Source organism: Poromitra crassiceps (assembly GCF_964638095.1).
Source record: "Poromitra crassiceps genome assembly, chromosome: 8".
NCBI lineage: Eukaryota > Metazoa > Chordata > Actinopteri > Beryciformes > Melamphaidae > Poromitra > Poromitra crassiceps.
The window spans coordinates 52,778,023-52,797,212 of NC_139629.1; the positions used below are offsets into that span (position 1 = coordinate 52,778,023).

General features: G+C 44.5%; 1 protein-coding gene across 1 annotated transcript in view; it reads right to left on the bottom strand.

The window, feature by feature from the left end:
- Positions 1–19,190, bottom strand: part of hdac6 (histone deacetylase 6) — a gene marked incomplete at its 5' end in the record, with an annotated part of 90,724 nt that overhangs the window by 14,273 nt on the left and 57,261 nt on the right. Inside the window, 3 exons of the mRNA XM_083641306.1 lie at positions 4,726–4,918; positions 9,028–9,233; positions 15,791–15,959. Of these exons, the coding sequence (XP_083497432.1) occupies positions 4,726–4,918; positions 9,028–9,233; positions 15,791–15,959 (568 nt within the window). The remainder of the gene's footprint in view (positions 1–4,725; positions 4,919–9,027; positions 9,234–15,790; positions 15,960–19,190) is intronic.

A 19,190-nucleotide genomic window follows, 5' to 3' on the forward strand; every position in this document is an offset into this window, starting at 1 on the left:
TTTGATATGCTGCCCATATTCTGTTACTGCTTTGATATGCTGCCCATATTCTGTTACTGCTTTGATAAGTGACAAGTGCCTGATACATGAAGTGATTATTATACAAATGAGAGAATTTGAGCTCCAGGTCTAAATTGAATTCTACGAAGAAAAAAGGACTGAGCTAGAGTAACAAGTGACTTCTTCTTGTCACACTCCTCCAGAACTTGCCCCTGTGACACTTCTGTGATTGGTTCATCAGACTGAAGACGGTGTGAGAGATTTGCCTCTGCTGTGAAGACCTGGAAATATTGAATAATCATAAGCCACGCTTGTGTAAAACAAGTTTTTATTGTCCTTTCCTTGACTCAATAAAAAAAATATATGTATATATAATAGCAAAATATTTGACTATAAACAAAATTGCTACATATTTGTAAAAAAAACAAAAAAAAAAACAGCAACCATGTGGGAATAGATAAATCAGTGTGCCAGGCATTGGATGTGTATAGGGATGTGCAGAAAGGCAGTATTGGATATGAAGTGACTCTGGCTGAACATCCAGGAAGGTGTTCCTGATTCTTCATACAGCACAGCTTCTCCACGTCTGGCTCCTGGTCATCATCAACTGCAAAGAAATCCTCCCATGTGGCACGGGCCAGTCGCACAAGTCCATGTATGCCATGGTCCTACAATGAGAAGTCCTGTGAAATAATGGCAGATAATTGTGAGCTAATTTAGTCTGGAAGGTTGAAATAAATGAATGACACAGACACACAGACACACACACACACACACACACACAGGGGTTCTGACTCTTCATTAGACACACTGTCTATCAGCACTAACAGTTACATCTCTAGAACACTGCACAGACATCTATATATTACAAATTCACCTTTTGTCTCCTAACTACTGTATGTAAGACGAATGTGCAATATCTAGCTGCTAATAATGATGTCTGACTGTTTTATTCATTAGTGTTTTATAGGTTACAGCAACTATCATCTATTAGGGCATTCACGACTAGTGAATTTTACTAGTCGACTAGTCGTCCCTAAAGGTAGTCGACTAGTCGTTTTTTTCTTTTCTTTTCTTTTTTATCTTTAAGAAAGAACATAAGGTATTTACACGACATACATGGACTATCATATCCCATATCCCCCACAAAGAACATCAAAACACAACACAACAAAACAAGAAAACTGCATAAGATACACAATAATCCAAGAACAAACAAGACTATTGGACAAACAACCAAACAAAAACAATGCATTCAGCTCCTATCCTGATAAGCCTAATGACACTGGGGTAAAAAGTTCTTAAAGTCAAACTCTGTATGTAGTTGCCATATTTTGGGGATGTCTAAGAATCTGCCTTTGCTCTTGTAGTAAATGTTATCCAACGTATGGTAGCTTGAGAGTTCATTCCACCAGTGAACTACAGCTGGGGGATTGGATGCTTTCCAATTTAAAGCTATGCATTTCCTAGCTGCCAACAGGGCAAGATCTATGTATTTACTTTGAATGCATTGTTTTTGTTTGGTTGTTTGTCCAATAGTCTTGTTTGTTCTTGGATTATTGTGTATCTTATGCAGTTTTCTTGTTTTGTTGTGTTTTGATGTTCTTTGTGGGGGATATGGGATATGATAGTCCATGTATGTCGTGTAAATACCTCATGTTCTTTCTTAAAGATTAAAAAAAAAAAAAACGACTAGTCGACTACTAAGCAGTGTCGACTAGTGGTTTTACTAGTTGACTAGTCTTTGAATGCCCTATCATCTATCGAGATATTTATAAATTTAGCAACCGAAATTAGTCTAAAATTAAAATTAGTCTCTTGTATCGTCTATTTTTTGTTATGTGTGAATGCAGCGTCAGCGTTGCAGCTCAATGTCGTACTCTGTGCAATAACTATAAAGGAATTACTGTATATTCTATGCTTACGGGATATAAATGCAAGAAATGGCTACGTTATGTAACGTTACAGGTCAATTATAAGGTCTGGTAACGGTGGACATTTACTGCAGGCTAATACAGATTTGGCTTATAATGTTATTTTATATTGGCCTAGCCAGCCAGCTAAGCTAAATGTTATTGTTGCAATATTAGATATTAAATTGCGTAGCCATAAAAAGATAGATTACCTCTCGCTCTGCAATGCATCCTGTAAACAGCTGGGATGAAGGATCAAAGATGAAACATTTGAAATGTGATAGACGCGTCTTGCTTCTTTCACTCCGGTTCACTCGCCCCAATTCAGTTTCTGGCAGCCAGGCAGCCAAGAGCTTTACGACAGTGAACATTACCGCTTTTGTCCAGAGGGGCGCAGAAATCAACCCAACTGAAAACAGTAAAACTTGCTCTGAGCTGCTTTAAAATAAGTGGATCACAATTATGTAACTTGTTTGACACCAAACACGAATAGCAAAGATTTAATACGTTCTAGACATGAATATTTTAAGATGTGTTTAATATTAAACATTCTAAGTTCCATCAAAGTTGCATGCACATTGTTCATTTCTGCATTCAATGTTAAAGTTGTTGGAGTTTAATCAAGAGGAGAACTTTGATTTGAAGTTAAGTTAAGTTATCCTTTATTTATCCTCTTGGGGAAATTCATTCTCTGCATTTGACCCATCCTCTACTAGGAACCTTCCTAGAACTAGGAGCAGTGGGCAGCCACTGTGCAGCGCCCGGGGACCAACTCCAGTTCTTTTGCCAGTACCTTGGTCAGGGGCACTGACAGGAGTATTAAACCCTAACATACATGTCTTTCTTGATGGTGGGAGGAAACCGGAGCACCCGGAGAAAACCCACACGGACACGGGGAGAACATGCAAACTCCACACAGAAAGGACCTGGGACGGACCGGGGTTCGAACCCGGGACCTTCTTGCTGTCAGGCAACAGTGTTAACCACTGAGCCACCGTGCCGTCCAAATGATAAGAAATGCTCTCTTATCAAAGTTCACTCAGAGTCTGTGTGTGTGTGTGTGTGTGTGTGTGCAGTCTTCTGAGACCAGGTCCACCAACAAAAGCCCTCCCCCCCACACTGACCTTGAGTCTCAAGGTCCTTACACATCAAGAGCGATGCGAATATACGGCAGTTAAAAAAAAATAAACGCCGCAATAACGCTCAGCGAAACTTTGCCGTTGGTATGCACGGTTGCATTAACTGATATAGGTTCGGAAAATATTATTGACGTGCGAATTAATCGCACGGAAAAAACGCTCCCGATGTGTAAGGACCTTAACTCTCTCTCTCACACACACACACACACACACACACACACACACACACACACACACACACACACACACACACACACACACACACACACACACAGTCTGACACCTCGCTGTCCCTCAAATCCTGCTAAATGCACAACATGCTTCTCTGTCAATACCTGTAACCCCATGTGCAATACTAAAGCTCATTACTAAAGCTCATTACTCTGCTGCTACTATTGAGCACCACTGTACATATTGTGTTACCTTGTTATCTCATTACTGCTGCTGGATCATGCACCTTATCACTGTACATATGTTATTACTCTGACTGTCACTTATCTGCAAACCATGTCAACACAAAGCTCACTTACTGCTGCTACCTCTGATGCACCCTGACCCTGTACATCATCTGTAAACAGCAAACTTAGGCTAGCTCACCTACTGTAGCTGGCAAGTCTGTTTATACTCTGTTAATACTGTTGATCTAAATTGTATAATCTCTTTAGATCCTTTATATTTTATTTGTTTATTTCTTGTCTATTTGTTCTTATCAATGTCAATGAGCACCAACCACACCAAGACAAATTCCTAGTATGTGAAAACATACCTTGGCAAATAAAATAATTCTGATTCTAATGGAAGGTTGTAAATGAGTTCCTGGAGACTGGGAAGTAAGTGTGTGTGTGTGTGTGTGTGTGTGTGTGTGTATGTGTGTGTGTGTGTGTGTGTGTGTGTGTGTGTGTGTGTGTGTGTGTGTGTGTGTGTGAGTGTGTGTGTGGGAAGTGTTCATGACAATTTCTTTAGTCCTCAAAGGGAACGCACTTTAGAAGGGTGTTTTTAAAGGGGAACTAATACCGCATTCATGACAACTCGGCCCGCCGGAGGTTTCAACACGGAACCTCCGCCCTGGACAGATTGCGTTCACGCTGCACCTCCCGCTCGGGGGGAAAGCCCAAACTGTTGCTATAGCAACCCGCGTTAGCATGGTAGCTACCTACTAGCGAACAATGCTAACCGAACATGCTGAATGCTGAATTTCACACAGACCGAAACACAGATGATACAAACACATATGAAACGTTAACATTACATAATTAAGAACTCAACTTGTGTGTTAAAACGTCAACAAACGTCTTTATAATAATTCTGTGATTATCATTAACGATGCAAGTAGCCATTTTGATGTGGCTGTGACGTCAACTCGGAGAAACCGGAGCTCTGGATGATACCCGAATTTCCGAGCTGTAATTCTGGCCTGGACGACCGTTCAATTCACTTTTTACAGGTCGGAACCCATTTTTTCCGGCGGTCCGAGTTGTCTTGAACGGGGTATTAGCCCCCAGAATAGACCCTTTTCACGGGGGCCATTTTGTGTCCAAAAGGCAGAATAAACACAGGTGCAAGCAAAACACTAATGAGGGTTTCCAAATTCCAATCATGGAAGTTTGAAACCCTCATTAGTGTGTGTGTGTGTGTGTGTGTGTGTGTGTGTGTGTGTGTGTGTGTGTGTGTACCTCGGTGGCGATGGGCATGACGAGGCGGTGGAAGGCGGTGATGTAGTCAGAGTCGCCCATGCGCCCGCCGCTCCACGGCACATTGACGTTAAGCCCCGCCCCCCGGCCCACCCCCACCCTATCACATCCCGCGTCCTCCGACCCGGGAAAGAATGCCCCGTTGTCATAGCGATGGAGAGAGATGTAGAGTACACTGGAGATAGAGAGGGAGAGAGAGACAGAGAGAATGATGTAGAGCACACTGGAGATAGAGAGGGAGAGACAGAGAGAATGATGTAGAGCACACTGGAGATAGAGAGGGAGAGAGAGACAGAGAGAATGATGTAGAGTACACTGGAGATAGAGAGGGAGAGAGAGACAGAGATAATGATGTAGAGCACACTGGAGATAGAGAGGGAGAGAGAGACAGAGAGAATGATGTAGAGTACACTGGAGATAGAGAGGGAGAGAGAGACAGTGAGAATGATGTAGAGCACACTGGAGATAGAGAGGGAGAGAGAGACAGAGAATGATGTAGAGCACACTGGAGATAGAGAGGGAGAGAGAGACAGAGAGAATGATGTAGAGTACACTGGAGATAGAGAGGGAGAGAGAGACAGTGAGAATGATGTAGAGCACACTGGAGATAGAGAGGGAGAGAGAGACAGAGAATGATGTAGAGCACACTGGAGATAGAGAGGGAGAGAGAGACAGAGAATGATGTAGAGTACACTGGAGATAGAGAGGGAGAGAGAGACAGTGAGAATGATGTAGAGTACACTGGAGATAGAGAGGGAGAGAGAGACAGTGAGAATGATGTAGAGCACACTGGAGATAGAGAGGGAGAGAGAGACAGAGAGAATGATGTAGAGCACACTGGAGATAGAGAGGGAGAGAGAGACAGTGAGAATGATGTAGAGCACACTGGAGATAGAGAGGGAGAGAGAGACAGAGAATGATGTAGAGCACACTGGAGATAGAGAGGGAGAGAGAGACAGAGAGAATGATGTAGAGCACACTGGAGATAGAGAGGGAGAGAGAGACAGAGAATGATGTAGAGCACACTGGAGATAGAGAGGGAGAGAGAGACAGAGAGAATGATGTAGAGCACACTGGAGATAGAGGGAGAGAGAGACAGAGAATGATGTAGAGCACACTGGAGATAGAGAGGGAGAGAGAGACAGAGAGAATGATGTAGAGCACACTGGAGATAGAGAGGGAGAGAGAGACAGAGAATGATGTAGAGCACACTGGAGATAGAGAGGGAGAGAGAGACAGAGAATGATGTAGAGCACACTGGAGATAGAGAGGGAGAGAGAGACAGAGAGAATGATGTAGAGCACACTGGAGATAGAGAGGGAGAGACAGAGAGAATGATGTAGAGCACACTGGAGATAGAGAGGGAGAGACAGAGAGAATGTCACTTTTCTTCTTCTGTGTTTTTCAGGCAGTTGAATATGATCATCAGTCCACACTTCATTTGTGTCGCTGCCTGACCTGTGTCACGCATGTGCGATTGGGTCTGCCATCTTGGGCAGCTATGTACGGCAACACCACTTGGACAAACCACATTAGAGTTGAGTTTGACACTACCCGATTTACATCCCCTGTCCGATTTGCACCGCGCATGTAGAATATTTTAATTCCATTGAGTTATGACAAAAGTGATTAGATTAGCGATCTAAAGGTCCGCTAGCCATGATGCAAATTTTTGGGATGTTCAACTCCATAGAGTTATGCTAAGCATTAGCGATCTAAAAGAGTGGTTCTCAACCGTTTTGAGCCACGACCTCCAAAAAGGCTGGGGCTTCGCGACCCCCCACTGCCATCACGACTTCAATGTGTACACGTTCACGCATTCACACAATGAAATCTGTCTGATACAGTTTATATATATACTTTATAGTTTATATAGCTTTATATATTGGTATGGGACATTTAATCATCACGGGAGTTTTTTCTTGTTGGACAATCATCCTGTGACCCCCCAAAATAATCTTGTGAACCCCCCGGGGGGTCCCGAACCCCAGGTTGAGAACCACTGATCTAAAAGTCTGTTAGCTGTGATGGTAGTTTTTACTAAAAGTCCTAGCTCTCTGAACTATGGTAATTATTTTGGTTGGTTATGAATGAAATTGAGATTGTGAAACTGAAGTGAATTGCTTGTTGTATAACAGAGGTTTATGAATTGGAGCATTATGTTTATGTCATAAGCGTTACTCTATGTCACGGCCTGATTTGTGTTGGATGCAAATCAGGTGTCAAGCTAAGAAGGTGGATGACATCAGCTCTTCCTTCCCCCCTCCAGTCACTAACTGCAGTACTCCTGACTCTCTGACCCCTGCTACAGGACTTACCTCCTCTCCCCTCTCCCCCGAAGATGTCCTTAAACTTGTCAGGTCTAACCGTGCCACCTCTTGCCCTCTTGATCCTATCCCTTCCTCTTCCATCTCCACAGATACAGTATATCTCCCTTCCTCACTACCCTTATCAAGTCCTCTCTGTCCTCTGGTCTTGGTCCGGCTCCTCTAAAGACTGCTAGAGTCAAGCCACTGCTTAGGAAACCCTCCCTTGACCCTACTGCCATCCAGAACTACCGTCCTGTCTCTCTTTTCTCATTAATTTCCAAAACCCTTGAACGGGCTGCTTCCGAACAACTTTCTCTCCATCTCTCCCAGAATGACCTACTGGATCCTCTACAATCCGGCTTCAAGGCTTCTCACTCTACTGATACAGCTCTGTTTTTAAAATGGGTTGTCTTGGTGGGCAGAGACCTGTAGCGCCTCCCAGAGGGCAACAGCTGGAAGATGTGGTGTGCTGGGTGAGTGGGGTCAGAAATATTTTTTTTAGCTCTATTTATTGTCCTTTGGCGGATCTGCACTCTCCTGCTTTGCCTCCTATCTCTCTAACTGCTCATACCAGGTTCTATGGCGAGGATCCCTATCCAGATCCTGCACTCTTAGCACTGGTGTACCCCAGGGCTCAGTCCTGGGCCCCTTGCTATTCCTTCTCTATATCAGATCTCTTGGCCATGTGATCTCATCTCATGGCTTCTCTTATCACTGCTATGCTGACGACACTCAGCTCTACCTCTCTTTCCCCCCCTCAGACACCCAAATCGAGGCACGTATCGCTGCATGCCCCAAAGACATTGGTGCTTGGATGTCTGCCCAACACCTTAAGCTGAATCTTGGTAAGACAGAACTACTCTTCCTCCCCGAGAAAGACTGTCCCCTCACTGACCTTTCCATCTCCATTGACAACACTACTGCGTTTCCCTCTCAAACAGCTAAGAACCTCGGGGTGATTCTTGACAATCAGTTGTCGAACTCGGCCTGCATCGCAGCAACTGCTCACTCCTGTAGGTTCTCCCTGTACAACATCCACAAAATCCATCCGTTTCTCACGAGGGAAGCAACACAAGTCCTGGTCCAGGCACTTGTCATCTCCCACCTGGACTACTGCAATGTTCTTCTGGCTGGGCTACCTGCTGCAGCCATCCGACCGCTTCAGCTCATTCAGAACGCTGCAGCCTGTCTGGTGTTCAACCAACCTAAATTCTCTCATGTCACTCCCCTCTTCCGTGACCTTCACTGGCTTCCCATCTCGGCTCGCATCAAATTCAAGACACTGGTACTGTCCTACAGGGCAGTCCACATGTCAGCCCCTTCGTATCTGCAATCTATGGTCAAGTTCCAAACTTCTCATCGCTCCCACCGCTCCTCCACCCATCCAGATCTCCTCGCTCCTCCACCGCTACGTGGGCTCAAAAGTCGCTCGTCCTGATCGTGACTTCTTCTTCTCCTTCCTGGTGTCACAATGGTCGAACGGCCGAATCGCTGCCAATCTTTCGGCGGAGACTAAAAACTCACCTTTTCAGGCTACACCTGGGCCCTTCTTGAACTAACATATTTAATGAAAAAAAAACTACTAATGCTACATGTTACTTATTCCTTCTCAAACTACTTCCTACATGATGCTACTCTAGTCTATCAAAATGTATTAGCTGTCATTGATTGTGTTGCATAGTTGTTTTCTGTACTGTTGACAAAATGTGATATTGTAAGTCGCTTTGGACAAAAGCGTCTGCTAAATGACATAATGTAATGTAATGTAAAAGTTCAACTCTAATGTGGTTTGTCTGAGTGGTGTTGCTGTACGTAGCTGTCAAAAATCGTACATGCACGATGCAGATGGGGCAGGGTGTCTGTCTCCTTCTACCCAGAATCCCTTGCATTTGGGGGTGGTTTCCTGTAGTTGGTTGGATTAACAAGGACTGACACACAAACACACACACACACACACACACACACACACACACACCTGTCATCATCCTCGAAGATGTGCTGGGTCCCGTTGCCATGGTGAACGTCCCAGTCTAGGATTAGGACACGGAGCGGTGCATTGTGGGTAATGTTCTGGGCATGGCGTGCGGCGATCGAGGCTGTGTTGAAGAGACAGAAGCCGCATGGAGAGCCTCTCTCTGCATGGTGCCCAGGAGGTCGCACCACACACACACCATTACTCACCTGGAGAGGGAGGGAGGGAGAGAGAGAGAGAGAGAGGGAGGTGTGGGTGTGTGTGGGCTAGTTTAGCTAGCAAACCAAACATTATCAAGTAGGTTTGCCAGATGCCCGGTTTTCTACCAGACTGTCCAGTTTTCAAAGGCCGTCAGAAGACTCGACCAGACCCTGAAATGTCACATTAAAATTATTCTGTCAATAATAATCCACTAAATTGTCACTTATGACACTAAGATGTCATAAGTGATGTCATCAGTGATGTCTTCTTCTTCTTCTTCTGTGGTGTTTTACAGCAGTTGGCATCCTTTATGTTGCATTACTGCCTCCCATACCCCACCGGCTTCCCTGCAGACACGGCAAATTGTGTCTGTAGCGTCTGACTAAAGGTGCGTTCACACCGACCTATTAAAGTTTTTCGCTGGCGTCGAGTTTACATACAAAGTCAATGCAAACGAGCGATTGAGCGTACATGTATATTCGCCTGGGAGAAAAATCGCTGGGCGTCCGAGCGGCAGAGACAGAGCGATAGGGAGAAAATACGCTCGTCGCTCGAGATGAAATATCCCAACTCGAGCGACAATACGCTGGCATCAGTCGCTCGCTGTTCAACGCTGATTGGCTGCCGTGTGAGAGCGAGTCAAGGATCACACTGGCTCGGAACAAACCGCTGGTTTATTGTGTGGCAACAAACCGCATTGACAGGCTGACAGCTGACATGAAGTGAAGTCTGTACTACTGGTATGGAGCTTGCATTAGGAGCACGCTGATAGGCTTTAGCTTGTAAACAATGACGGTGGCTCGTAGTGGACAAACAGCATGACATTGCTTAACGTTATATCCCCCACATGTCCGTCATTTCGTGTGCCTGTTGATGAGCGATTTAAACAGAGCGACAGAGCGATTCCAAAGGGTTGAATCAAGCGACAGAGTGAACTAGAACGACCGCAACGCGGACTTATGCCTCCGCCATTAGTTCATTCTTGAGTCCAAGTGGATGTTGGAGCCAAATAGGAAGAAATTGCATCAAGGCGTTTCTGTGCAGAATTGGATATTTGAGCCAAATGTGAAGAAATTTAGTCAATGTGTTACTGAGATATGGCGTTACCGAGCTTGAAAATGGCATTTGTTAGGTCACTGTGACCTTGACCTTTGACCTTTGATAACCAAAATGGAATCAGTTCATCCTTGAGCCTAAGTGAATGTGGCGAATCTGATGAAATTCCGTCCAGGCGTTCCTCAGATATCGCGTTAACAAGCTTGAAAATGGCGTTTGAGAGGTCACAGTGACCTTGACCTTTGACCTTTGACCACCAAAATCTAAACAGATCATCCTTGAGCCTAAGTGAATGTTTAAGGTGAATCTGATGAAATTCCGTCCAGGCATTCCTCAGATATCGCGTTAACAAGCTTGAAAATGGCGTTCGAGAGGTCACAGTGACCTTGACCTTTGACCTTTGACCACCAAAATCAAATCAGATCATCCTTGAGCCTAAGTGAATGTTTAAGGCGAATCTGATGAAATTCCATCCAGGCGTTCCTCAGATATCGCGTTAACAAGCTTGAAAATGGCGTTCGAGAGGTCACAGTGACCTTGACCTTTGACCACCAAAATCAAATCAGATCATCCTTGAGCCTAAGTGAATGTTTAAGGCGAATCTGATGAAATTCCGTCCAGGCGTTCCTCAGATATCGCGTTAACAAGCTTGAAAATGGCGTTCGAGAGGTCACAGTGACCTTGACCTTTGACCTTTGACCACCAAAATCTAATCAGATCATCCTTGAGCCTAAGTGAATGTTTAAGGCGAATCTGATGAAATTCCGTCCAGGCGTTCCTCAGATATCGCGTTAACAAGCTTGAAAATGGCGTTGGAGAGGTCACAGTGACCTTGACCTTTGACCTTTGACCACCAAAATCTAATCAGATCATCCTTGAGCCTAAGTGAATGTTTAAGGCGAATCTGATTAAATTCCGTCCAGGCGTTCCTCAGATATCGCGTTAACAAGCTTGAAAATGGCGTTCGAGAGGTCACAGTGACCTTGACCTTTGGCCACCAAAATCTAATCAGATCATCCTTGAGCCTAAGTGAATGTTTAAGGCGAATCTGATGAAATTCCGTCCAGGCGTTCCTCAGATATCGCGTTAACAAGCTTGAAAATGGCGTTCGAGAGGTCACAGTGACCTTGACCTTTGACCTTTGACCACCAAAATCTAATCAGATCATCCTTGAGCCTAAGTGAATGTTTAAGGCGAATCTGATGAAATTCCGTCCATGCGTTCCTCAGATATCGCGTTAACAAGCTTGAAAATGGCGTTCGAGAGGTCACAGTGACCTTGACCTTTGACCTTTGACCACCAAAATCTAATCAGATCATCCTTGAGCCTAAGTGAATGTTTAAGGCGAATCTGATGAAATTCCGTCCAGCCGTTCCTCAGATATCGCGTTAACAAGCTTGAAAATGGCGTTCGAGAGGTCACAGTGACCTTGACCTTTGACCTTTGACCACCAAAATCTAATCAGATCATCCTTGAGCCTAAGTGAATGTTTAAGGCGAATCTGATGAAATTCCGTCCAGGCGTTCCTCAGATATCGCGTTAACAAGCTTGAAAATGGCGTTCGAGAGGTCACAGTGACCTTGCCCTTTGACCACCAAAATCTAATCAGATCATCCTTGAGCCTAAGTGAATGTTTAAGGCGAATCTGATGAAATTCCGTCCAGGCGTTCCTCAGATATCGCGTTAACAAGCTTGAAAATGGCGTTAGAGAGGTCACAGTGACCTTGACCTTTGACCTTTGACCACCAAAATCTAATCAGATCATCCTTGAGCCTAAGTGAATGTTTAAGGCGAATCTGATGAAATTCCGTCCAGGCGTTCCTCAGATATCGCGTTAACAAGCTTGAAAATGGCGTTCGAGAGGTCATAGTGACCTTGACCTTTGACCTTTGACCACCAAAATCTAATCAGATCATCCTTGAGCCTAAGTGAATGTTTAAGGCGAATCTGATGAAATTCCGTCAAGGCGTTCCTCAGATATGGCGTTAACAAACATCCGTACGGACGGACATCCGTACGGACGGCCGTACGTACGTACGGACGGATAACCCGGATCCATAATGCCTTCGGCCTGGCTTCACCCGGCGGAGGCATAAAAATAAATATCTTGGTGTGAACACAGCTTAAGCCGGAAGTACTGCTATCAGTGATGATGTCATCAGTGACATCATCAGCATTGTGACATCACTGATGACTAGGGGTGTCACGATACACTTAGTTCACGATACGATACGTATCACGATACTGGGTTCACGATAACGATACGATACGATACGATTTTAACAATATTTTTTTAAACTTGAATAATGACAATATATGACTGGAAAAGTAGTATTTTATTTGAAATGCACAAATACAAAACATGCTGTTGTGGGAAATTGTTATTACAATAACAACTAGAAAAAACATGAGATTGGAGATAAGGCTTATCTTGAAATAGAATGAGTTACACCGTCACTTAGATTTACTTTGAACTAAAAGGTTTCTCAGCAGTATAAATTCTCATTATGCATCTTCAGCTTTTCTTCAAACTCAAACAACAAGACTTTTCTTAGTCTATTTTTTATGCATCTTCAGTTTTTCCTGTCAAGTAAACAGTTTTGCCAGAAACTCAATTGAATGGTTTCTCTCCTGTATAACTTCTCATGTGTCTCTTCAGAGACTTGTTCAACTGAACTACTTTCCACACATTGAACTTCAACAAACAAAGACGTTTCTTTGTCTATTTTTGAAAAAAAAAAAAAAAAAAAAAAATTTTTTTTTTTTTTTTTTTTTTCACGATATGAGATTTCATCTCAACGATACATATCGTGACGTTTTACTATCGCGAAATTTCGTGGGACGATATATTGTGACACCCCTACTGATGACATAAGACACTGATGATGTCATCAGTGATATCATAAGACTGATGGATGTAAACTTAAGGGGCACACACACGCGCACATGTAAACTTATGGGCAATAATATTTTGTGAGCAACACACACACCCGCCAATAGAGGAGGCGAGGCCACGCAGCAGCCGAACTGTGGGCGAGGCTGCGCGGCAGCTGCACTCCAAACAGTCTCAGGCAGCGGAGAAAGTGGAGTCTTTGAGCAAGTTTACTGCACAAGTCATCTACCTGTACATTCCACTTATCAGGTTACACATTTTAATAATAATAATAATAATAATACATTCAACTTCATATTGCGCGTTTCTAGATACTCAAAGTCGCTTTACACACAGAATAACATAATTTAATAAGTACATTTGAAGTAGTAAAAATAAATAGAATATAAGTAATGGGGTTTAGGAGGTGAAGGCGAGTTGGAAGAGGTGGGTTCTTGAGGGCCTGTTTGAAAGATGGTGTTTGCTTGATGGATGAGGATGGAGAGAGTGTTCCAGAGGGAGGGTGCAGCAACTGAGAAGGCCCTTCTCAGTCAATTATAACCAAAGTAACACAAAGTGTTAAAACGGCTCGTTTGGAGGCACTTTTTGTGTGTGTAACACCATGTGGTGTGTGTAACACCACACCATGTGGTGACCAGTGTTGGGCAAGTTACTCTGGAAAAGTAATTAGTTACTGTTACTGATTACTCCTTAAAAAAGTAATAAAAGTTACTTTACTGATTACTTTTTCAAAAAGTAACTACCGGTAGGTACGTTAATAGTTAGGTTACTAGTTACTTTTATTTTTATTTTTACCCCAAATACCGTCTAGCATGTCACTGTATTAATTATTTTCGCTTTGGTATTATATAGGCCAGTGGTTCCCAACCTACGGTACGCGTACCGTAGGTGGTACTTGCGCCCCCTGCTGGTGGTACTTGGAAGGCTCTGTGAAAATTTTTTTTTTTTTTTTTTTTTTTAGTTTTTAGTTTTTGTGCAAAATCCATGGTGGTCATTAGTAGTAGTTTTCAAACATGTGAAAGTGAAATAATAATAATAATTATTAATATTATTGGCAGTGTTTCTCAAGGTAGGTGGTACTTGCGCCCCCTCCTGCTGGTGGTACTTGATCCCTGGAATCCCAATGTTTAAATTATGAAATAAACCCAACTTTAAAATCAATTGTAAAACATGTTTATCTATCAAAATAATACTACGAATGAAAATAAACTTGTGATCATTGAAATTGAGGTTTATTTTGTTGTCTTGAGATTTAGAAACAAATATTTGTTTCTGACGGACACTATACCTGTTGCGCATCCACAATTACCTGCCCGCCCCGCATGGTTACACAAGTGGTGAACAAAGACGAGGAGGGATGCTAAAGTGGATCAAAACGGGAGGGAATCGTAAAAGAGCTGTAGTAGAGGAGAGCAGCAACGATGAAGCACAAGGAGGTGAAGACAGCAGTCAACCCAGCACAAGTGCAGCTGCTGCAGGTTGCACATAGGCTGCAGGTTGGAATAAATTTGCCTCCTGCGTGAACTGTGCATAGCTGAATAGACTGTATTTTAACGTCGGTCATATGGTGGTACTTGGAGAGCCAACTACTTTCTCAGGTGGTACTTGGTGTAAAAAGGTTGGGAACCACTGATATAGGCTATGTTAAACGAAAAGCCAAAGGCATTTTACTTTGAAATTCGGTTAGAAAGAACAGGAAGTGGTGTGTTAAGACTGGCTAGCTTCACACGAAATGAAATCAGACAGTCACTCACAGATAACGTGAGTGAAAGATGCTGTTACTGTCGGAAACTCGGAGTGGTAATACAACAGCCTCAATGCAAACGTTTCAAGCTTCGTTGCTGAAAGAAAGTGATGATCTGTCAACATTCCCTGGGCCGGCCCGTCTGACTACGGTGAGAAAGGCTTTGACTGACTTACCCAAAGTGTATCTGTTAATCCAGTGAACACACCCAAGTCTACCTCACCCAGCGTCGCCTTCAATTTAGCCTCCATCCCCGCATATTCTCTCTCGAGGTAGCCAGGTTTCTCTTGCTCGTCTCCTTCTGACTCGGTTTGTTTTGAAAGCCAGCGCGCACGCTCTGACGCTGTATCGCGCACACACACTATGACGTATATGTGTGCGTCGGCGTACTCACGGTCCACCTGAGTCGGTAAGGATAAAATGTTTTCTTTTACATAGAAAACACTGCATTCTGGCAGGCAATCATGTAACGCAGTAACGCATGCGTTACTTGGATTAGTAACTGTAATTAATTACTGTTTTGGAAATTGTAACGCCTTATATTACTTAGTTACTAAAAAAGTAACTAATTACAGTAACGCGTTACTGCCCAACACTGGTGGTGACACAGGCTTTTATAATCCTTTATAATCAAAGAAGCAAGGAAATCTTTTACACAAGATGGGGCTTTAACATGGCTTTAACATGGCTTTAACATGGCTTTAACATGGCTTTAACATGGCATATGCACACCTTCGGTCATCTCAAAAGCTTCATTACCGCACCGTGCTAAAACCAGAGAGGAGCGATTAGTCTACAACCATGCACAGTGTCCAGTAGTGTTTGTATAGTCGACTATTGCTTGATGCCCCTAGCCTAGCATGTGTGTGTACCTGCCCTCCCAGGATGCGCTCCACAGCCTGGCAGCAGCCTCCAGCAGCCAGCAGGGCGGCGCTGTAACTCTGGTTGTTCAGGAAGATGGACTTGAACTCATCCCCCAGACGGTGCAGCTCTCTGGGCTTCAGCCCCTCCGTGGACCGCATCTGGGCTATGTGGTTCAGACTGCACACACACACACACACACACACGCACATACACACACACACAAAAACGGTGGAGCGACAAGGGCACAGCACTCTCTCTGCAGTGTATATCCCGAGACACACACAGACAGAGTAGCCTAAGACAGAGTCCAGTGTTTCCTGATCCTGTCATGGCGGTTACGCCAGAACAACATTTTGTCCACCTCAACAACGATCTTGACAGAGTTCTTTTTTGCCCTCGCTCAACCCCGCTGTCTCCCTCTCTCTCTCTGTCTCACAAACACACACACACACACACACACACACACACACACACACACACAGGACACTGGACAGGACAGCAGCCGTATGTATGTACTATGTACTGTATGTGCACACTCACTGTACATAAATGTATGTTTACCTGTAAACATGTTTTGATTAAATGACTCAATTACCTTTGCGAGACAAACAAAGTGGTCCACTTTCTACAGCGTTACTCAGAGACAGCGCTAAAACCAAGTGTGGAGATATGTCTGGATATGTGAGACTAACGTTATGTATGTGATATGTGATATATATGATATGTGATATGTGATATATATGATATATGTGATATGTGATATATATGATATGTGATATGTGATATATATGATATGTGAGACTAACGTTATGTATGTGATATGTGATATATATGATATGTGATATGTGATATATATGATATGTGAGACTAACGTTATGTATGTGATATGTGATATATATGATATGTGATATGTGATATATATATGTGAGACTAACGTTATGTATGTGATATGTGATATATATGATATGTGATATGTGATATATATATGTGAGACTAACGTTATGTATGTGATATGTGATATATATGATATGTGATATGTGATATATATGATATGTGAGACGAACGTTAATTGATGATTTATGGTCACACAAGACTTTTGATCACTCCGCAGAAAATAAACATCTGCACGACGGTTCTAATTGACTAACACAGCATTGAACACAAGCTAAGTAACGTGAAACCACTGGTTTCTACCACTCTCTAATCTCCACCACCGAGTGCTGACTGACGTCTCGCATCGGAAGACCGTGGTACAGCACCTATGGTGGAGCTACAGGGGCGGGGCAGACCGTGGTACAGCACCTATGGCGGAGCTACAGGGGTGGGGCAGACCGTGGTACAGCACCTATGGTGGAGCTACAGGGGCGGGGCAGACCGTGGTACAGCACCTATGGCGGAGCTACAGGGGCGGGGCAGACCGTGGTACAGCACCTATGGCGGAGCTACAGGGGCGGGGCAGACCGTGGCGGCACCGGCTGCGCTTGCGTGACAGACCACGCCCCTGGGGGCAGTGGTGCATGAGTAGACCACGCTCCTGGGGGCAGAACACAGGTGCAAGCAAAACACTAATGAGGGTTTCCACATTCCAATCATGGAAGTTTGAAACCCTCATTAGTGTTTTGCTTGCACCTGTGTTAACCCTGCCTTTTCGAAACAAAATGGCCCCCGTGAGGCGGGTCTATTCATTGTTTACAGTCTAATTGACGCCAGAATGGAGTTGGAGCTGATCGATTGTAGGTCCAGACGACATTTTGGCTAATTGTAACAGCCTAGGCTTAGTGGACTGTACAAATGAGGGGAGACCACAGATGCTTCAAAGGCATAACAAAAAGTATTTATTATAAACTAAATTAATTACTCAAAATAAGGTTCGATGTGTCAGTCAGTAACATCAGTAGTGAATGCAGTGTGTGGATGAATGGGAAGGGTAGATGTAGATGTTTGAGATGTATGAAAGTAAGATCCAAAAGAGCCTAAGCTCAAAGCAAAGCAACAAGGTGGAGAGAGGAGGAGAGAGAGAATTAGAGAGGAGGAGAGTGTGACAGAACAGGCTCCTGATGGCAGTGTGACAGAACAGGCTCCTGATGGCAGTGTGACAGAACAGGCTCCTGATGGCAGTGTGACAGAACAGGCTCCTGATGGCAGTGTGACAGAACAGGCTCCTGATGGCAGTGTGACAGAACAGACTCCTGATGGCAGTGTGACAGAACAGACTCCTGATGGCAGTGTGACAGAACAGGCTCCTGATGGCAGTGTGACAGAACAGACTCCTGAGGGCAGTGTGACAGAACAGACCCCTGAGGGCAGTGTGACATAACAGGCTCCTGATGGCAGTGTGACAGAACAGGCTCCTGAGGGCAGTGTGACAGAACAGAACAAGCTCCTGATGGCAGTGTGACAGAACAGGCTCCTGATGGCAGTGTGACAGAACAGAACAAGCTCCTGATGGCAGTGTGACAGAACAGGCTCCTGATGGCAGTGTGACAGAACAGGCTCCTGAGGGCAGTGTGACAGAACAGAACAAGCTCCTGATGGCAGTGTGACAGAACAGGCTCCTGATGGCAGTGTGACAGAACAGAACAGGCTCCTGATGGCAGTGTGACAGAACAGGCTCCTGAAGGCAGTGTGACAGAACAGGCTCCTGATGGCAGTGTAACAGAACAGGCTCCTGATGGCAGTGTGACAGAACAGACTCCTGATAGCAGTGTGACAGAACAGGCTCCTGATGGCAGTGTGACAGAACAGACTCCTGATGGCAGTGTGACAGAACAAGCTCCTGATGGCAGTGTGACAGAACAGGCCTCTGATGGCAGTGTGACAGAACAGACTCCTGATGGCAGTGTGACAGAACAAGCTCCTGATGGCAGTGTGACAGAACAGGCTCCTGATGGCAGTGTGACAGAACAGACTCCTGATGGCAGTGTGACAGAACAGACTCCTGATGGCAGTGTGACAGAACAGGCTCCTGATGGCAGTGTGACAGAACAGGCTCCTGATGGCAGTGTGACAGAACAGACTCCTGATGGCAGTGTGACAGAACAGGCTCCTGATGGCAGTGTGACAGAACAGGCCTCTGATGGCAGTGTGACAGAACAGACTCCTGATGGCAGTGTGACAGAACAAGCTCCTGATGGCAGTGTGACAGAACAGGCTCCTGATGGCAGTGTGACAGAACAGACTCCTGATGGCAGTGTGACAGAACAAGCTCCTGATGGCAGTGTGACAGAACAGGCTCCTGATGGCAGTGTGACAGAACAGACTCCTGATGGCAGTGTGACAGAACAAGCTCCTGATGGCAGTGTGACAGAACAGGCTCCTGATGGCAGTGTGACAGAACAGACTCCTGATGGCAGTGTGACAGAACAGAACAGGCTCCTGATGGCAGTGTGACAGAACAGGCTCCTGATG